At 38.1% G+C, this 21,616-nt stretch overlaps 1 protein-coding gene across 1 annotated transcript in view; it reads left to right on the forward strand.

Annotated features, from left to right (window-relative positions):
* Positions 1 to 21,026, forward strand: part of alkal1 (ALK and LTK ligand 1) — a 61,086-nt gene extending 40,060 nt beyond the window's left edge. The window contains exons 4-5 of the mRNA XM_069915431.1: positions 14,380 to 14,456; positions 20,246 to 21,026. Coding sequence (XP_069771532.1) covers positions 14,380 to 14,444 — 65 coding nt within the window. The 3' untranslated portion in view covers positions 14,445 to 14,456; positions 20,246 to 21,026. The remainder of the gene's footprint in view (positions 1 to 14,379; positions 14,457 to 20,245) is intronic.
* Positions 21,027 to 21,616: the final 590 nt, after the last annotated feature.

Here is a 21,616-nt window from a genome sequence, read left to right on the forward strand (position 1 = left end):
GCTGTGTGATTTGCTGAATTTCATCAGTTTTTCATGTACTGCAAGAGTCATTGGTATTTGTATTAAAATATGAAAATTTAATGTATATTCTCTCAGTTGTCAACACTCCTTTGGCAGTATTTCACACTTGATCTCATCAGCCCCAAAGTATTCCCTCCATCTGGAATACATTCCTTAACTTTCTCCAGCTCTTAAAAGATACTGTTGGCCAAATGTATGGCATTAATGTGGAAAGTGCAAATTAGCTTTAACCTGTTGTGTAAAGAGTTGAATGCAAATGTAACCATGGAGAAAATGGATAAGAAGTAGAAGTATCCCCAACTACTTTCCCACTGTTACAGATAAAGCTGGTGACTGATTCTGATTTCATTCATTTTAGAAGAAGGTTAAACTTTCCAATTATGCTTACAGGACCCTCCACTTGCTTCAGACTGGATTTTACAGGATCTAAATACTGATAGTTAGGGGATGAATTTGGACAGTCATGGTCAGATTAATGACTTAATGAAGGCAGAACATCAAGTCTGACCAATTTGAATGAGTTTTTCTGAGAAAGGAGGTGACAAAGATGGTCGATAATTGTAGGATAGGGGATTGGATGTTGTCTATGCAGACTTCAGTAAGTTATTTGTGGTAGGCTGATTCAGAAGGTACAGATGCGTGGTATCCATGGTGAGTTGATAGTTTGGATGTGAAATTTGTGCAAAGAAGACAGAGTCTAGGGATGAAAGCTTGTTATCTGGGCTGGAAGACTGTGACCAGTGGTATTAATATATAAATAAATGACTTGGATGAAAAAGCATATGGGTAGATTAGTAAGTTTGCACTTAATACAAAGATTGTTGGAGTTGTGAACAGCGAAGAGGGATTTTAAAAACATAGCAGGATATATCTCAATTTTGGATAAGGGGTGATAAATCATAGATAGAGGTTAATGCGGAAAAGTGTGAGGTGTTGCATTTTGGGAGGGGAGGTCAAATGTAAGCAGAATGTATATAGTTAATGTCAGGGTTCTAAAAGGTCTTGCTGTGCAGAGGGATGTGGGACTGCAGATCCATAGATCCTTGAAAGTGGCCACACAAGTAGATGGGGTGATAAAAAAAAAGGCATTTGGAATGCTTGGCTTCATGGGATAGAACAGTGAATATTAAAGTAAAGAGTTCATGTTGCAGCTATATAAACCTTTGATTAGGCTTTTTTGCCATATTCGGTTCAATTCTGGTTGTCCCATTGTATGAAATATCTGGAGGCTCTGGAAAGGGTACAGAAGATCTTGCCTGGTTTAGATGGTACAAGCTATGGAGAAAAATTGGGCAAACTCAGGTTGTTTTCTCTGAGTGCAGGAGGCTGAGGTGTGACCTGATAATGTTTTATAAAATAATGAGAGGCATTGATAGGATGGACAGTCAGATTGGTTTCCCCAGGATAAAACTGTCACACAGTAGAGAACGTGTTTAAAATGAGGGGCAGGAAGTTTAAGGGAGATTTGCAGGACAAATATTTTACAGAGAAAGATATGTGCTTGGAATTGGTTTCTGCTGTGATGGAACCAGGTACAATAGTAGCATTTAATAGGCTTCTAGATAAATTCATTAATGTGAAGGGACGGATGGATTAGATTCAAACAATAGAGGTTTAATTTAATTTGGACATCATGTTCAGCACAGTTATGAGGGCTGAATGGTCTGTTCCTCTGCTGAACTTTTGATGTTCTATAAATTCATTGAAAGACCCTTCACATAAGGCTTTACCACCTCCTTTAAACCACTTCCTGCATCATTTTATCATCTGACAATACAGCTAATCTTTTCCTTCCTGCATGCTCATTCATATCATGTAGACATCACAGCATATAAATGCATTTTTTTTTAGTAGGAGTTTAATCTATATCAGGATCCTGTTTGTTTTAAAGGGGGCAACAATGGTGTAACTCTAGCCTGAGGAAAAACATATTCTCCTGAATATGTCTTAAGACCAGGAGATATGGTCATACAATTTAATCAAGATATGCCCATCATTATATTTTTAGCAAGCTAAACATGATGTAGCCAAGTATTTACTAAGACATGAACTTATTTGTGGTTCTCATGTGAAATCCTGCTTTGCTATTTTAATGCTCAGCAATTCAGTTTTATCTGACAATTTTACATTGTGCATCTACAGAATACTCTATCGAGTGAATCCAGCAATAAATCCCAACTTCTTCTTTGGAATTTGCCAGTTGTACAAATACAATATAAATTTTTTTTAAAATCAAAAGGGTTTTTTTTTCCCTCACTAAGCCATTTGCTTTAATTTGCACAAGAAATAATTTGTCAAGCAAGTACTCTGGAAAAGTGATTACTTTGCAACTCCAACAGTAGGAAGAGCCAAACTGTGTAGAATGGATCCTGGGTGTCTTGTACCATTATTCAATTAGTTAATAGGCTGGATTGACCAGATCTTCATCCATTAGGTCTGAAAAATATGGTTAGCTCATTGCAGTGTGCCTGTAGCTTATTCTACAATTTTGTGCAGAATTCTCTGAAAATCAGATGATTTCCTGCTATGTCTCTAGACTGAAGGTTAACCCCAAGGGTGGCATCTCATCATGCTGAGATGAAGGGATGCTAAGATAAACATCACATATAAAGCCCCACTTGAATGATAGCCTCAGCCACTGCATCATTGCAGGAGGTTGTGAGGGGGTTAAGGAGGAAACTTACTGAATATTGAAAGGATTGGATAGGATTCATTAGCAATGGTGTCAGAGGTTATGGGGAGAAGGCAGGAGAATGAGGTTGAGAGGAAAATTACATCAATCATGTTTCAAATGCCAGAAAAGGCATAAGGGGGAAAATGGCCTATTTCTGCTCCATGACTTTGTGTGTTAGAAGCAGTAGGATCTATGGATGCTCGATGCCTCTTTGCTTCTCGGTGGTGGCACCATATTTGTCTTTGCATGGCAAACAAAGGGAACATTTCTGTGCAAATGACACTAAATAGACTCTTGATTGTGAAAATAATAAGTAGTTAATTTTTAACCTTATTTCATTTATTTTTAATGCTTGTAATTAACTTTATGGATTTAATGTGTTTTTATATGAACTTGTATGATGCTGAACCAAGCCATGAAAGACCGCAACAATGAAGACGCTGTTTACATCCGGTACCGCACGGATGGCAGTCTCTTCAATCTGAGGCGCCTGCAAGCTCACACCAAGACACAAGAGAAACTTGTCCGTGAACTACTCTTTGCAGATGATGCCGCTTTAGTTGCCCATTCAGAGCCAACTCTTCAGCGCTTGACGTCCTGTTTTGCGGAAACTGCCAAAATGTTTGGCCTGGAAGTCAGCCTGAAGAAAACTGAGGTCCTCCATCAGCCAGCTCCCCACCATGACTACAAGCCCCCCCACATCTCCATCGGGCACACAAAACTCAAAACGGTCAACCAGTTTACCTATCTCGGCTGCACCATTTCATCAGATGCAAGGATCGACAATGAGATAGACAACAGACTCGCCAAGGCAAATAGCGCCTTTGGAAGACTACACAAAAGAGTCTGGAAAAACAACCAACTGAAAAACCTCACAAAGATAAGCGTATACAGAGCCGTTGTCATACCCACACTCCTGTTCGGCTCCGAATCATGGGTCCTCTACCGGCACCACCTACGGCTCCTAGAACGCTTCCACCAGCGTTGTCTCCGCTCCATCCTCAACATCCATTGGAGCGCTTACATCCCTAACGTCGAAGTACTCGAGATGGCAGAGGTCGACAGCATCGAGTCCACGCTGCTGAAGATCCAGCTGCGCTGGGTGGGTCACGTCTCCAGAATGGAGGACCATCGCCTTCCCAAGATCGTGTTATATGGCGAGCTCTCCACTGGCCACCGTGACAGAGGTGCACCAAAGAAAAGGTACAAGGACTGCCTAAAGAAATCTCTTGGTGCCTGCCACATTGACCACCGCCAGTGGGCTGATATCGCCTCAAACCGTGCATCTTGGCGCCTCACAGTTTGGCGGGCAGCAACCTCCTTTGAAGAAGACCGCAGAGCCCACCTCACTGACAAAAGGCAAAGGAGGAAAAACCCAACACCCAACCCCAACCAACCAATTTTCCCCTGCAACCGCTGCAACCGTGTCTGCCTGTCCCGCATCGGACTTGTCAGCCACAAACGAGCCTGCAGCTGACGTGGACATTTACCCCATCCATAAGTCTTCATCCGCGAAGCCAAGCCAAAGAAAAAGACATGAACTTGTGTTTTTATGTTTTTTTATTACTTAATTTCTTTTAATGAACACAAAATATCAGAAGACCATCACAGCTTTAGTTTCTGCTACCTGCAGCCTGAATGTGACTTTTTTTCCCCCATTCTTCCCTTTGGAATGGCTGCAGTGCCAAGTCCAGCAAGGTCTCGTGACTAAAAGATAAAATCCATCAAGCCATCCTGTGAAAGATAAGGTGCACACTGGTTCCAGTGATGGCAGATGCTGGAATCTGGAGCAATATGTGGATGTTGCATGACATGATTTTCCAGCAGTGTGTTTTTGGTATCTTAGCTTAGACTACCTACTGTGAATTTCACATTTTACTCTCTTACCTGACAGAATCTTATCAACATCATTCTTAAAAATTCCTGCAAACCTAATTCTCAAGTTTCATTTATCAACTGAGAGATTGTGAGGGTAAATTACATGTGTGATTACTTCCATTTTAGAATTTGTGATCTTTGGGGCAAAGATGACTATCAAGGCCTTCATCACATCTGCATCTTGGATTAATTATTTTTAGTTTGTGTTTTTTTTGAGATTGGTGAAATTACCTTTTTAATTTTTTTTCTCTATCTGGATTTACTCCTTTAATCTTTGCTTTCATCAATATTTCTTTTTGCTATTTGGATTGACTTTCTTGGTGGATTTCTTGCACAGGACAACAACAAAAAATGAGATGCATGTCTCTAGGTCCTAATTCTTATCCATTTTCTGTCTGGTTACATCTGCATTCAACTCTTTATGCAACAGGTTAAAGATAATTTGCATTTTCCACATTTATGCCATAAATTTTGCCAATACAGTCACCTTTAAGAGCTGCAGAAATTTAAGGAATATATCTTCCAGATGCAGGGAATAATTTGGGCTGATGAGATCAAGTGTGAAATGCTGCCAAAGGAGTGTGATTTTGACACCTGAGAGAATATACATTAAACTTTCATATTTTAATACAAATACCAATGACTTGCAGTACATGAAAAGCTGATAAAATTCTGCAGATAACACAGCATTCATAGTGTGGTGATATGTAATTACACCACTAGGTCACCAGTGGCACATAAAGCAGCCCAGAGCGACAGTCTAGCCTTCCAGGTTTGTCTTGCAGAGAGACAAGACCTCTTAGTGTACATATTGGTTTATTAAAGCTGTCTTATACTTGCACTGCTGGTGCGGTTATTGTCAGTACAATATGTCATAGTTAAATGTAGACACATAGAAAGTAAAAGGTGATCACCATTTTGGATCTGAGCCCCTTCGTCAGTAATAATATCCAATAATTATTAGTTTATTGTAGGATATGATTTCTGATCAATATTTTTATCACTAAGGTTGCATATTTGGCTTCCTGCACAACTAATGGCTTTGATATACAAGTCAAATTAATTGAATTCCAAGGAAAAGTTAGCATGTAGTGCAAATTCAAAGCAAACATGAAAAAAAAACAAAATGTGAATACAACTTTTGGTGGATAGAAAATTGTAGAGGTTCAAAAATATAGACTGCTGAGTAAAAGCAATTAATTCACAGAAATACATTGAATGACAGTAGTGAGATGTTCCAAACCACCTGCTGCCTTAATGAAGCCTATATTTGATATGAAAACTTCTTTGTATCCATTTCTGAGGTTGGAGCTTACACTGTGAGCTGAGCAATGTCAAATTTGTAAGACTTCGTCTTCAATCCTATAAATGAAACTAACAATTAAAATGAATCCATGTATGTCTATTGATTGATCTCATGATTTGACCCCAAAATATCTGTGAGTAGTAATGAGCAAGTTGGAAATCAGGGCAAGGCACAATCGGGATAATATATTGAATAGGATTTAACCAGTACATCAGCAAATCATCCAAGCTGATGTTTGAAAAACTAAATTTTGCCTGTACTTTTGGTTATCAGGCAATTCTTGTTAGCACACGAATATGGCAATGCATGTTTAGAATTGAAATTCATTGTCTATTCTCCCACTTGAATTATTAGAAACAAAACAGGGTGGGTGCATTTATAGCCTCATGTGCTCAATTCTTAAAAATTACAACTGCAGAGGTCTAGTTGTTGTCACAAGTGTAAAATTTAACAGTATTTGCCAGAATTAATTACTGAGCTTATGGACAAACAAATGAGTTTCCATTGCAACATTGGATATATTGGTCAAGGAAATGGAGAGGAAGTATGATGTTCATTCTCAGAGGACCAGGAAGACTTCCAAGTTAGGGTGACATGGTTAGCAACACCATCATTAATTGGGATTTGAATCCAGGGATATCTGTAAGGAGTTGGTACATTCTTTGTACAATATAAATGCAACATGCAAGCGCTCTAGTTTTCTCCACCTTTCATAGCCTGGAAAGGCTTCTTACCATGCCTTGTGTCTAAATTAAAATTTATACTGAATGGCAGTGGAAGGGGAAGGTGCAGATGCAGGAGTGGGTCCCCAAGACCTGGATGTAATTGGTTCAACATGTTCACTTAGCATCTTAAAGCACTTGTTGGGTTATCGAATTTGCATGAAAATAGTTTGAGTACAATGAGTGGTATCCTGCATGAAATGTGAACCCACAAGGATAAAGGTGAAAGAACATTAAAAAAAAACAGGTGCAGGAGTAAGCCCATCTGGCCCATCGATCCTGCTGCACTATTAACAAAATAATGGGTGATTTGGCCATGGAATCAGCTCCACCTATGTGCCTTTTCCCTATAAACTTTAATTTCAAGCATCACACTGACTTTAAAATATTTAAAGAGGCAGCCCCTATTGATTTCACAGGGAGAGGTGCTCATACTGCCTATGCACTTTTCTTGGTTTTGCTGAACCACTGCAACAAGGTCCAGAAACAATAGGCAATGAATAAGTTGCATGAATTTTAATGTGGAGCCTTAACCAGGCAGGATGGCTGAAGATTAATTGGGTGCTGTGATACCATTATGCATAATCCAATTGGACATCTATCAAATCACCAAGAATTTATAGAAATTATCATAAATTACACATGAATGTATAATTTTAAGTAAGAATTGATTGTGAATACAAATTGTTGATTAGCTCTGCTGAATTAGATTGTGTATGTAAGAAACAACACAAAAACCTTGATAACATGATTTTGACTGCAGGCGGCTTCTTCTTTGTTTGAATGTGTATTTGATTTATTGCTTATGGAATGCTTTTTATTTGCAAAAGAATATTTTGAAGAAATCCATTGAACTAAAATGTTTTGGACTATTTTTTTGATCAATCCTAAGAACCAAAGTTTCTGATAATAGAATTTTCACATGCAGCATAAAACCATCAGAGTCTGTACATGCACAAAGAAAAGAATTGTTCAGTTACGAGGAAAGATCAGGAAGTAGGACAAATGAAAAATTCTCACACAGTCTAGATCAAAATACAAGAGAAACCATGATCAGGCACCTTCTCTTATTTTTTTAACCAATGTGACAACCGTGCAGCTCCCTTAAACTTTCCCATTGTGATTTTTTTTAAAATTTAGACATACAGCTTGGAAACAGGCCATTTTGACCCATGAGTCCATGCTGCCCAATTTACACCCAATTAATCTACACAGTACATTTCGAAAGGTGGGAGAAAATGGGTGCCCCATGGAAAACGCACACAGGCACGAGAAGAACGTACCAACTTCTTACGGACAGCACAGGATTTGAACCCCAGGTCTGATTGTCAAGGCATTGCACTAACCACTAGATAAACCATGCTGCCCCAATATACACATGTATTTAGCCAAATACAGACTAGGGCATGCTTCTCATTTGGCCTAAGCAGTGTCAAGATCAAACTTTATTACAGCCTTTACTCCAACTCATTATTTTCCGATGCCTCAGGGCGATGGAATTACCATCTCTCTCACTTCAGATCTATTGACATTCACCTGTTTTTCAATAACAATATTTCCCTAACAAAAATGGGATGGCATAGTTGGCAACGCTTTGACAGCGTCAGCGATCGGGACCGGGGTTTGATTCTCATGTTGTCTGTAAGGAGTTTGTAGATTTTCCCTGTGTCTGTGTAGGTTTTCCCTGGGGGCTCCAATTTCCTCCCATTGTTCAAAATGTATAGGATGTTGTGGGGGGGGGACTGTAGGTTAATTGGGTGTAAATTGGGCAGCATGGACTCATGGGTCAAAATGGCCTGTTACTGTGCTGTATATTTAAATTTTAAAATGTGAATTTTGCAACTATTAAAGGGTAGAGTTTTGATATGTTAGAGTTAATTAATGTCTCTGTGTTAAAAACCTTCAGATTATTATAATACAGTGAGCCCACCTCACTGACAAAAGACAAAGGAGGAAAAACCCAACACCCAACCCCAACCAACCAATTTTCCCTTGCATCCGCTGCAACCGTGTCTGCCTGTCCCGCATCAGACTTGTCAGCCACAAACGAGCCTGCAGCTGATGTGGACATTACCCCTCCATAAATCTTCGTCCGCGAAGCCAAGCCAAAGAAAAGAAATTATAATACTGTTATTCTGCAAACATTGTAAAATTTATTTTTTAGAATTTTACTGGAACTTTTTGTTTTGCAACCTATTTCACAGTAAGCCTGTCATGTGTGAATGCTTAAATTGTTTGTGTGATTGCTATTTGATGATAAAGGATTTTTCTTTAATATTTCATTCCCATTCTTGACAGAGAGAAGTGAATGATAACATTTACCAAAAATGGTGCAACAATTATTGACTGGAAATGGGATTTCACGCACAAATTCTGTGCTGAGTTTTATGTGCAGTGTCACTACCAAATCACAAGCTCTTTACAAATATGTGAATGGTGAAATTCACCTTTTAAACATTGGGTGTTTCCTTTGTAGTTTTAGTGCTTTGAAGTGCTAGTTGCATCATTCCCAATGACAGCTGTAAATGACCATCAGAAGTATGTCACTCTCCAAGATAAGTGATAGAAACAGTGCAAAGACGATCATGGGAGAAGAGTAAGGATGTATGTGTTCACTGTGTTAGACAAAGCCCCTCTCCTAATACCCATTCCAACATCCCAAGCTATTTTAAATCTAGACAGTGTAAGGAGTAGTGCAGAGAGGTTGGGTAAATATTTAATATTTTAATTTCTGTGAGCCACAGATGAGGAAGTATCTTGTTTACTTTATTATGTAGAATAGCCACCTGCCATCAGCTTTTGTTCATTTACTGCTCTTTCTCTCTCTCCCCACCCCGACACTCCCACCCACTGTCACCCGCCCCTCCTCGCCTTTCCAGGAGTTTGGTGTCAGAACTGACTAGAATGAATCAGTTCCATGAGATAACTTTTGACCATCACCAGTTTTTAATTCAGTGAAAATCAAGCTTGAGACCTGAACTGCGATTGAGTGTCAAGCAGAAAAATTATGCGAGTTGTGAGGGTTGCATTTATCCCAGTTATGTCCCAATTATTCCAGCCCCACTTGAGGTGGCTTTGTAATTTAACATCATCATGCTTTAGTACCAGGTCACAGATTAGAAAGCATTTTGGAAGTTATTGAAGTTTAAAAGGCTCTGAACACCTGTAGATTTTTAATTGAAATCTATTATATCAATAAAGATCTGATTTTATTTATTGAAATTTGATAAAATGCACTTCCTTGCTTATGAACTAGATGATTTCATAGTTTTATTTGGGGTGCTCTTGGTTTTACGCTGAACATAAACCTTCAATAATTGTAAAAATGTTCGAGAAACCCAACAAGTTGCACAGCGTTATGTGGAAAGATAAAGAAACATGAACATAATGTTTTGGACCTGAGCCCTTCATCAAGGTATGAGCAAAAGGCAGGCAGGTACCTGAATAAAAAGGTGGAGGGGAGTGGGGTAGGGAAAGGAGAAGAGCACAGGCTCACAAACAAGAGCTTATGGGTGGATGTGAGTGGGAGTGGTCGAGAAAATGTGTGAAAGGTGATAGGAGAGGGGATAGCTCTCTGAATGGAGAAGGGAAAGGGGTTGTCAGCTGGAGGAAAGGGGACAGAAGGATGGGGAAGAGAGGGAGACTGGGAGTGGCCAAGTGGAAATGGGAGAAATCATTGTTAATGCTATCTGGTTGGAGAGTGCCCAGATGGAATATTAGGTGTTGCTCCTCTACTAATCTGGTGCTCCCACTGTGGCCTTTTCTACACCAGAGAAACTGAATGCAGCTGGGAGATTTTTTCCACTGAGCACCTTTGTTCTGACTGCAGCAAAGACAAGGATCTCCCCATGGCCAACCATTTCAATTATGTGCCTCTCTCCCTTGCCAGCTTTTATGGGCTTATGCACAGCTAAATCATGTCCATCCATAAACTGGAGGAGCAACACCTAATATTCCATTAAGAAGCCCTCCAATAGGATGGCATTAACATCAATTTCTCTGGTTTCTATTAGGCCATTCCTCTGTCTCCCTCTTTTTTCCATCCCTCTATCTCCTTCCCTCTAGCTCTCCTCCCCTTCCCTCAGTTACCCCTCCCCCATTACTTCTCAGCTATTTTCTCTTGTGATCTCCCACTCATCTGCCACTTCCGCTACCACACCTGAGCCAGTCAGATCTTTTATCGATTTTCTTAATCACAGCATACACTTAGAAGGAAAACTCAACCCAAAATAAAGACTGTTAAGATATGGTCAGAAGGAATTTCCTTGCAGCTGCAGAATTGCTTTGAAAGGACTAACTGGGACATTTTTGAAGATCAGGATTAGGAGGTGCATACATTAGCTGTAATCTGTAATATGCAGAACCGTGTTGACAACGTCACTGTTGACAAATGTATTTGTGTGCATTCCAACCAGAAGCCCAGGATGACAAAGGAGGTCAAAACTCTTCTCCAGGATTGTAACATTGCCTTCAGGTCTGACAATAGAGCACAATATAGTGAGCCAACCTGAAAGGAGGCACCAGGGATGCTAAAGTGGCTTATCAAAAAAAAGAGAATTGAGGAGCACTTTATCAATAATGACCCATGGAGAGTATGGCAGGGCATCCAACATTTCCCCAATTACAAACCAGCAATGGTATGACTGTCAGCAGTGATGCCATGCTGGCCGAGGATCTTAATGGTTTTTTTACTCAATTTAATGAACACAACACCCTCTTTGGTGTCCAACAGCTATGTCCTCACTGTGCAGGAGTATGATGTGAGATGGGTGCTCAGTCCGGTGAATCCAAGGAAAGCCACCGGCCCTAACGGTGGGACAGGAAGGGGGCTGAAGGAATGTGCATACCAGCTCACCAAGGTCTTTACAGAGATCTTCAACCTGCCCCTGTCTAAATTCATCACCCCACCTTGTCTGAAATCTGGCACTATCATCCTACTGCCGAAGAAGAATGACATTGACACGGATCTGTGCGTGGAAGGTCGTGTTTGACCAATCTTGTTAAATTTTTTGAAGAGGTGACTAGGAATGTTGATGAGGGTAGAGCAGTGGATGTTGTCTATATGGACTTCAGTGAGGCCTTCGATAAGGTTCCGCATGGGAGGTTAGTTAGGAAGGCTAAGTCCTTGGGTATTAATGTGGAGATAGTCAAATGGATTCAACAGTGGCTGGAAGGAAGGTGCCAGAGAGTAGTAGTAGATAATTGTTTGTCAGGATGGAGGCCGGTGACAAGCGGTGACCTCAGCGTTTGGTATTGGGACCGTTGCTGTTTGTCATTTATATTAATGATTTGGAGGATGGGGCACTAAATTGGATTAGTAAATATGCAGATGATACTAAAATAGGGGGAATTGTGGATGATAAAGAAGGTTTTCAAAGATTGCAGAGGGAATTAAACTGCTTAGAGGAGTGGGCAGAAAAATAACAGATGGAGTTTAATGCTGATAAGTGTGAGGTGCTTCATTTTGGAAAGAATAATCAAAGCAAGACATATGTGGTAAATGGGAGGGCATTGAAGAATGCAGTGGAGCAAAAAGATCTAGGAATAATGGTGCATTGTTTCCTAAAGGTAGGAGCGCATGTGGATAGGGTGGTGAAGAAAGCCTTTACTATGCTTGCCTATATAAATCAGTGTATAGAATATAGGAGTTGGGAAGTTATGATGAAATTGTACAAGGCATTGGTGAGGTCAAATTTAGAACTGTGTGCAGTTCTGGTCACCGATTTATAGGAAGGATATTAACAAGATAGAGTGCAGAGAAGATTTACAAAAATGTTGCCTGAAAGATTGAGCAAATTAGGTCTTTATTCCTTAGAACATAGAAGGCTGAGAGGGGATTTGATAGAGGTGTTTAAGATAATGAGAGGGATAGATAGAGTTGATGTGGAAAGGCTTTTCCCATTGAGAGTAAGAGAGATGGATACAAGAGTCATGGGTTGAGAGTTGATGGGCAAAGGTTTAGGAGTAACATGAGGGGGAACTTCTTTATTCAGAGAGTGGTTACTGTGTGGAATGGGCTTCCGGGAAAGATGGTGAAGGTAGGGTCAATTTTGTCATTTAAGAAAGAGTTGGATAAGTATATGGGTGGGAGGGAGATGGAGGGATATGGACAGAGTGCTGGTAAATGGGATTAGAGGAGGGTACTTGGATCAGTGCGGACTAGAAGGGCCAAATTGGCCTGATTCCATGCTGTAATTGTTATATGGTTATATTAACGTCCTCAATGACTACTGTCCAGTAGCACTTACATTGGTCATCATGAAGTGCTTTGAGAGGCTGGTCTTGCAACATAGAAAATCCAGCCTCCCACCCACCTTTGATCCATTGTCAGTTTGCCTACAAGGCAAACAGGTTTACAGTGAATGTCAGTCCCACTGCTCTTCACACTGCACTAATCCACCGTAAACACCAAGGGAGCTATGTGAGGATGCTTTTTACAGACTTCAGTTCTGCCTTTAACACCATCATCCTGAGTAGACTGGTTACAAAATTTGCTAAATTAGCATTTTCCAAATCTATTTTCTCTGGATTAAAGACTTCCTAACAAACTGCCCCCAGACTCTTAAAATTGACACTCATCTCTCCTCTACCCTTTTACTTAGTACCGGCTCCCCACAAGGGTATGTATTAAGTCTCATCCTCTTCTCCCTTTATACCCATGATTGTGCCTCCATGTATTCTAGCAACACCATCAAGTTTTCAGGTGACACACTGTTGTTGGATTTGTTTCAAAAGGAGATGAGACTGCCTACAGGGATGAAGTCCAAAGATCGACAGAGAACAATCTTTTCTTGAACTCCTCAAAAAAAAAGAAATTATAATAGACTTCAGGAGGAACAGTATAGTTCCAGACCTTTAATATGTCAATGGAGACAGGTTTCAGGGTACGCACTTTGCTGAAGCTCTCTCTTGGACTACCAATACTATTGCAGTAGTTAATAAAGGCACAACAACAAATCCATGCCCTGAGGATTCCTAAGAAGGTCAAACTGCTGGAGAAATTGCTGGTGTCCTTCTATCGCTGCTCCATTGAGAGGGTGCTGGCCTTCTGCATTCTGCTATGGTTTGCCAGCTGCTCAGCCACAGACAAGAGGGACCGTCAGAGGGTCATCAGTTCGGCCCAGAAGATTATTGGCTGCGCACTGCCCTCTTTGGAGGATTAACACAGATCTCGCTGCCTCAGTAGAGTAGCTAACATCCTGAAAGACCCTGACCACCTTGGTCATCATCTGTTTAACCTGCTGCCCTCCAGTAGAAGTTTCAGGTCCATTAAATCATTGACAAACAAACTTAAAAACAATTTTTTACCTCAGAGCTATACATGAACTGAATATGGCTAAACATTGAATATTGTATTGTTTTATTGTGTTGTTGTTTTTATATTTTATTGTTTGATGTGCGTGTGCACTGTCAGGATGTGCGCTTAATTTAGTTGTACTTGTGCAGTGACAATAAAGGCTATCTTATCTCCACCTATGACCTTTTATCTGTGACCCTGTGCTCTTTGCCCCACTTCTCCTCCACCATATTAGTGAAGAGCCTGCTTGCTATTTTGCTCATATCTTGATGAAAGGCTTAGGACTGAAACATTGGTTATGTATCTTTATCTTTACTGTGTTAAGAATGCTGCATAACATGCTAAGCTACAATTATAGCACCTGCAGACTTTCTTGTATAACTTCAATAATTGCAACATTTGATTAAAATTGTTGACAGGAGTAATTGTTTTTAAAAAATATTTCATTATAAAATGCCATTTTGTTTTTTTTCTGCTTCAGACTACAAAAGGTGTGCAAGGTTGCTCACAAGATTAGCCTTGAGTCCTATGTGTGCACAACACTAAGTATTTTGCCATGTAAGTATAAACGCATGAAATGTTCATATACTTAGAAGCTGAACCCTGCAGTGATAGTTAATACTGGAGTGTTCAGGGTTAAGGCAGGATTTGATTAATTTTCAATATTTGCAATGTTAAAAATGTTGGTCTATTTTAGAAGCTGGTTAGATTGGCATTCCGAAACAAGCAAGATACCAATCACATGAGCAAACTTGGGAATCTTAATAAAATTTTTTTAAAATGACGAAGATTTGCAGAAAATCTAGACACTTATTCATGTGCAAAGAAATTATAAATATCTTCTGCATATTTGTCACTAAATTAGTAAGATTAAACATAAAATACAGGTATTCCTTGATTTATTAATGTTTATTTATAGATTTTTCACTGTAACACATTTCACTTTTCATAGTAAACATCTTCAATTTGTGAATCTTTGCCATAATGAATAGAATAGGATTCTCTACCCAATAGAATATAAAATACTAAAATACCCATTTTTTTCAGTAAAACCAATTATATCAATTTCTGACATTTCTCTCGCAAAATGTTTTCCAATAATGCATTCCATTCTTAATACAAGATGTTGCAAAAATATTTTCCCCCACCCCCCTCCTCCTCCCCAAGAAAGAAAAAGAATAAAAAACCTAAACTATTTATTAATCACTATTCATATTTCCCTACATAATTCTGTATCTTCTAATTATTAATTGAGAGGAGTGGGTGACGTGGATGATGTGGATGGACTTTTGTTAACAAATTCCATAAATAGTTCCCATATCTTAAAAGTTCCCAATCTGATGCCTTAAACTATAAGTAATTTTTTCTAATGGTATACAATTTTGTATTTTAGTATTCCATCTATCCATCATAATAAAATTTTCTGTTTTCCACATTAATACCACTCATTTATTTGCTACAGCTATTGCTATACTCAATTGTACTTGATATTTATCTAACTTCAATTTTATATCTGCTTCATATATATTACCAAGTAAAAATATTCTTGGGACTTTTTGCATTTTTATCTTCATAATTTGTCTTAATAATATGCTCAAATCGTTCCAAAATTTTAACACAGGACAAAACTGAATGTAGAAAGGTCCCTACTTCTTTGTTACATCAAAAACATTTGTCAAAATAATTTGAGTTAAGTCCATTTAATTTATATGGAGTATAGTATTAATTGATGTAAAATATTATACTGTACCATTTGATATCTAACATTCACTGTATTTATTGCACTCCTTTGCACAACCTTGACCAAAGTTCTTCCTGAATTTGCATATTTAAATATTGTTAAATGCTGATAAAAGATTTTTTTTCAGATTTCTTCTTTATGACTTTTGAACAAATGAAAGTCAAATATGAAATACAAAATAATACAATTTTTTTCTTATTATCAACTTAAATCATATTTAAAAGGGAAATTAGGCACATATCTAAGACTCCCTGAACAAAGTCAATTTGAATATTTAATTACAGATACATTTATTGAGAAATGTATTACTAATATGTATACAAAATTACAAGATACTATGGGTAAACAAAATTATATAAATCAAAACAAAGATGGGAAAAAGAAAAAAAGAACTTTCTCTATTGCACATAGGGATGTCATCTAACACATATGTTTGGAGAATTAATTAAAACAATTCAGAGGAGATTCTCGCAGGTCTAGAGGCATAGGAAGAACAATTTTACAAATTTAAACCTAATATTTAGGTATATGGGTGTCAAATTTGCATATTTATTTCTCAAGCTATATGTAATTTTTCCAAAGAAATACAAGTTTGAATTTCTGCCTTTGACCTTGCCATACCTAGACATATATCTATTTCCAAGTAACTGCTATAAATTTCCTTGTCACTCTTAATGCAACTTTAACAAATTCCAATTGATATATTGATAATTTTAACTTAGGTCTTGTTCCTTCAATATTTCCTAATAGAAATAAATCTGAATATTGCAGAAATATGACATCTGTATCTTGTTCCAAAAAAATTCCCTAAATCCACCCCAAAATATCTTACCTTAGGGCAAGAACAAATTGAATGAAAAAAAGTTCCCTCATGTTCACTACACCTAAAACATTGATCTGATAAATCTGATTTCAATCTATTCATTTTCTGTAGTGTAAGATAAAACTGATGTAAAACATGATACTGAACTAATCTCTACCTTACATTAATAGTATTAGTCATGCAATCCCTACATTTATCTTCCCATCTTTGTTCATCAATTACAATATTCAAATCTAATTCCCACCTCTGTATGGATTTACGAACACCATGCTTAAGAGTTCCTACTTTCATAAGAAGTATATCATAGAAGTACATTTCATAACAATTCCTCTCCTGTTAAGAAGTTCTACTTCAGTACATCTAGGCAACAACATGGTTGATCCTAACATCCCTCACATATGCTCTTAATTGAAAATAACAAAAATTATTATTTTGCATTAGTCCATATTTATTTCTCAATTGCTCAAATTAAATTAATTGGCCTCTTTCATAACAGTCTTCAACATTTATAATCCCCTTATGAAACAAAATATCCAAAAATTGATTATCTTTTTTTAAAAAGATATGAGAATTTTGAAGTCATTTTGGGTGATATACATCCTCTTAAATCAATTTCATAATTTATTTTATTCCAAATATTATTCCAACAATGGTATTTCTTTACCACCAACCATCAATTCTGCATCCCATTTATATATAAATTCTTCTGCTTTTCTCACTCCTATTTTATTCAATTCTATTTTAACCCATGCTGAGATTTCTTAAAGAAATCTTATTTGTGCTGTTTGATAATAATTTTTGAAATTAGGAAGCTGTAAGCCTCCTAATTCATATTTACATGTTAACTTCTCTATAGAAACTCATGACGTTTTACCTTACCAGAGGAATTTCCTTACACATTTATTCAAATCTTCAAAACATTTTTGAGGTATTAAAATAGGTAATGTTTGAAAAATGATATGATAATCTTGGGAATATATTCATTTTAATACAATTAATCCTTCCCACCAAAGTTATAGGTAAATTAATCAATTAAAAAAAAATCCTCCTTAATTCTTTTAAGCAACTATAAATTATTCCATTTATATAAATTATTTCAAATTATTATTTAAAACCCTCTTATGGCCATTTAAACTGGGTATCTCTTTGACATTGAGTATAATCACCTTCTGTTAATTAATGGTATATTTTCACTCATCCCAATTTATTTTATAACCCAAAATTGTACCATATTCTTCCAATTTAACATATAATTTTCATAAAGATTCCTCAGGCTCCCTTCTTCACCTTCCACAGGGATCTCTCCTTCTGTGACTCCATTGCCCACTCATCCCTTCCCACTAATTGACCTCTTTGGGCCCTATGCCCATTCCCCATAACCTTTTATGGCCTAGCTAATCAAGAACCTATCAATCTCTCCCTTAAATAAACCCAATGACTTGTCCTCCACAACTGCCTGTAGCAACAATTTCACATATTCATCTTCCTTTGGTTAAATACCTCCACATTTCTGTTCTAGGAGGAGACTCTTTAATCTTGAAGTCTTGCACTCTTGTCCTGGACTCTCCTACCAAACTTTCTACATCTACTCTTTTCATGCCTTTCAATATTTGACATGTTTTATTCAGATCCCCCATGTTCTCCTGAATTCCAAGATGTACAAGCCAATAACCATCAAGTGTTCCTCATGATAAACCTGAATCGTTCCCTGAATGATTCCCTGAATCATCCTTGTGAACATCCTCTAAATTCTCTCTAGCATTAGCACATCCTTTCTTAAATGAGGATTCCAAAACTGTTCACAGTACTCTGCAAGGTCTCACCAGAGCCTCAAAAAGCTCCAACATCACATTTTTATTCTATTCCTCTCGAAATTAATACCAATATTGCATTTGCCTGTTTATTTCTTCAACCAAGCGACACGATATTTTACTTTTCAACATTTTATTCCATTTGCCATTTCTCTGCCCATTTTCCTAATCTGTTTAAGTTCTTCTGCAGCCTCCCTGTTTCCTCAACTCTACCTGCTCCTTCACCTACCTTATCAACTGCAAACATGACCACAAAGCCATTCATTCCATAATTTAAATAATTGATATGTAAGGTTGAAATACTGACCCCAGTGAAACAGCATGAACAAGTGGAAACCAATTAGAATATGACCCCTGTATTCCAACTCTGCTTCCTCCCAATCAGTCAATGCTCCATCCATGCAAGTATATTTTCTGTTATATCATGGGCTCTTATCTTGTCAAGTAGTTTTATGTGTGGCACCTTGTCAAAGGCCTTCTGAAAATCCAAATCTCAACATTCACTGCATCTCCCTTTCCAGCCTGCTTGTCACTTCTTCAAAGAATTCCAACAGGTTTGTCAAGCAAGATTTTCCCTGAAGGAAATCATCTTGCCATCTGCCTCCAAGTACTCCATAAACTCATAATTGAAAATTAACTCGTATCTTTTCAGTCTCTGACAGTTTATAATTTCTTTCTGCTGCCTTCTTCCCTTCTTGAATAGTGGGGTGACATTTGCAATTTTCCAGTCCTCCGGGACCGTCAGAAAATATTGATTCCTGAAATATCATTTCCAATGCCTCTGCAATCTCTACTGCTATTTCTTTGAGAACCTGAAGGTGCCATTGATTTGGTTGAGGTGACTTATCTACCCTTAGACTATTCAACTTTCTGAGTAGCTTTTCCTTTGAGTGCATTCACTTCCCTTTCCTGATACCATTGGAAATCTGGCACACCATTAATGTATTCCACAGTGAAGACTGATGCAAAATATTCATTTAGTTTGTCTGCCATCTTCTTGTCTCCCCTTATTAATTCTCCAGTGTCATTTTTTGTCGCCTCTCTTTTACTCTTATAAACTTGAAGAAGCTTTTCGTATCCATTTTGATGAATGGAAAGACTGAATACAGACTGCAAAATTGTTTTACTAACCCCATTCACTCTGTCTGCAGCAATGGAAGAGATCTCTCAGTGGCGAACTAATTTAAATCTGTGCCCCATTTCCTTGCTGACATAATTGTCCATGGGCCTCATGCACTCTCAAACCAAGGCCACCCGTAAATTGGAAGAGCAACACCTAATATTCCATCTAGGCCATCTCCAACCGGATGGCATTAACATTGAGTTCTCTGGTTTCTGTTAGGCCACTCCCTTGTCTCCCTCTCTTCCCCATCCCTCTCTCCCCTCCCCCTACCACTTCTTAGCATTTTTTTTCCTCATGCCCTCCCACCCATATCTACCTAACCTCTTACCTTTGACCCTGTAGTCCACCCTCTGCCCACTCCCCCCCCCCCCCCCCACCATTTTATTCAGGTGTCAGCCTACTTTCTGCTCATACCTTGATGAAGGACTCAGGCATTAAATCATTGGTTATGTATCTTACTTTTGCTACATAAAGAACACTGCATGACAACATTTTTAAATGTAGACACACAATGACTCCATGCCGTCTAAATACACCCAAATGACCTACAACCCCAGTAGGTTTTTGAGTGGTGGGAGGAAACCAGAGCAAATACACATAGACATGGGGAGAATGTACAAACTCCTTACATACAGCAGTAGATTCAAACCCTGGTAGCTGGCACTGGAGCTAACCGCTACACTAACTCTGCCATTCTTGCTGAGATTCTCCAGTACTTATTTTTGTAAACTGCAATCACAGTATCTGCACATTCTCTTAGTTAAGTTCTAAAATGAATACACAACTTGCTATATTTAAAATTGTTTACATGGGAAACTGATGCACTTCCTAATCCATTTTTTTTTGCAGTCCCAAGACATTGAAGATGGAAATCTGTGTTGCCTCAGAAGTGCCTTGAAAATGTCCCCCAAATGGATTGGAATTACAGCTGATGTTGCTTTGGTTTACAGCATTATTTATTTAACTGCTGAATGCTTTTTAATTTCCATGTGAATGTGTATGTGTGAGAACATTCCACTTTGTGTGCTGATTAAGCATCTTTGATTTATTACATTGCATAGAACTCAAGATAATTATTTATTGAAATACTTTCTTTATAATGATCTGCACTTATAAAATAATTTAAAGAATACTCAAATCCCAAAGGGAAACACTATCCTAATGAGTTCACATATAGACCTTCCTTTTAAGAAGCTGCTAGCAATGGATCAAGACAATACATTTCGAGCCTTAGTAGTTCTGTTGAACAGTAGTGCCAAAATGGTGATATTCTAATCAATAGGATGGGAGATGTAGGATTGTGTTTATAAAGATATAAGATATGAATAAATGAAGCCCTCATTATTCTCAGAGCTAATTACCACAAAAAAATTCAATGATTGCTTTGAGTTTGCCCCCTCCCCCCCTTATTACATTCCATAGGAGCTCTAAAATGAACTTTATTCGATACAAATTAATAATGAAAATGTAATTTCTTTAGTTCTGAATTTCTGATACAATGTACTAAACATTGAGACTATAAACTCAAAATGTACCTTGCTTTGGAATAGTATTTCATAGCTATAACAAATTACCATTGATAATGGCACTTGTATAAAACAATGCAAATAATGTAAATATTGGAAAAGGCTGGAATACAACAGTGCTGTTTGAAGGAATAAATTATAGTAATAACAAATATTTGGCTATGTATTCTGAGTTTATGCCATTTTTGGCTGATGTTATGAAAATTGGGTGGCACTGGCTCTATTACTGTGCTGTACGTCTAAAACAAAAACCAGTCCCATCGGCCTGCATTTGGCCTATTCTGGTATCACCCAAGCATTGAACCCCAGTGTAGTGACCTCAGTACTATCCATAAAAAAGCCGCTCGGAGGCTGAGTGGGCTCTTTGCTTTCTTGTGTTAGAGGAATTCATGATGAAGTCCAGATGAGTTTTAAAATGGTTTATTAATTAACACAAAAGAACTTGCAACATCCATGGTAAAGATCTTAAACTTGGTAACAACTAATTTCTTAACAACCAGTCTCTTTGGTAACGTAACGGTTGACAACAGAAAATATCAAAGCCTCACTCACCCACCATCTATTTCCGCCATTACAGTCAATGTAGACTAACTAACTGCTCCAACTCCTGCGCATGCACCAACTCAGCCCCCTATTCCATAGTGCGTGCGTGCAGCCTCCGGACCCTGGGACGCCATCGACCCCTGTAAACACA

The sequence above is a fragment of the Narcine bancroftii genome, chromosome 2 (assembly GCF_036971445.1).
Source record: "Narcine bancroftii isolate sNarBan1 chromosome 2, sNarBan1.hap1, whole genome shotgun sequence".
Classification (NCBI taxonomy): domain Eukaryota; kingdom Metazoa; phylum Chordata; class Chondrichthyes; order Torpediniformes; family Narcinidae; genus Narcine; species Narcine bancroftii.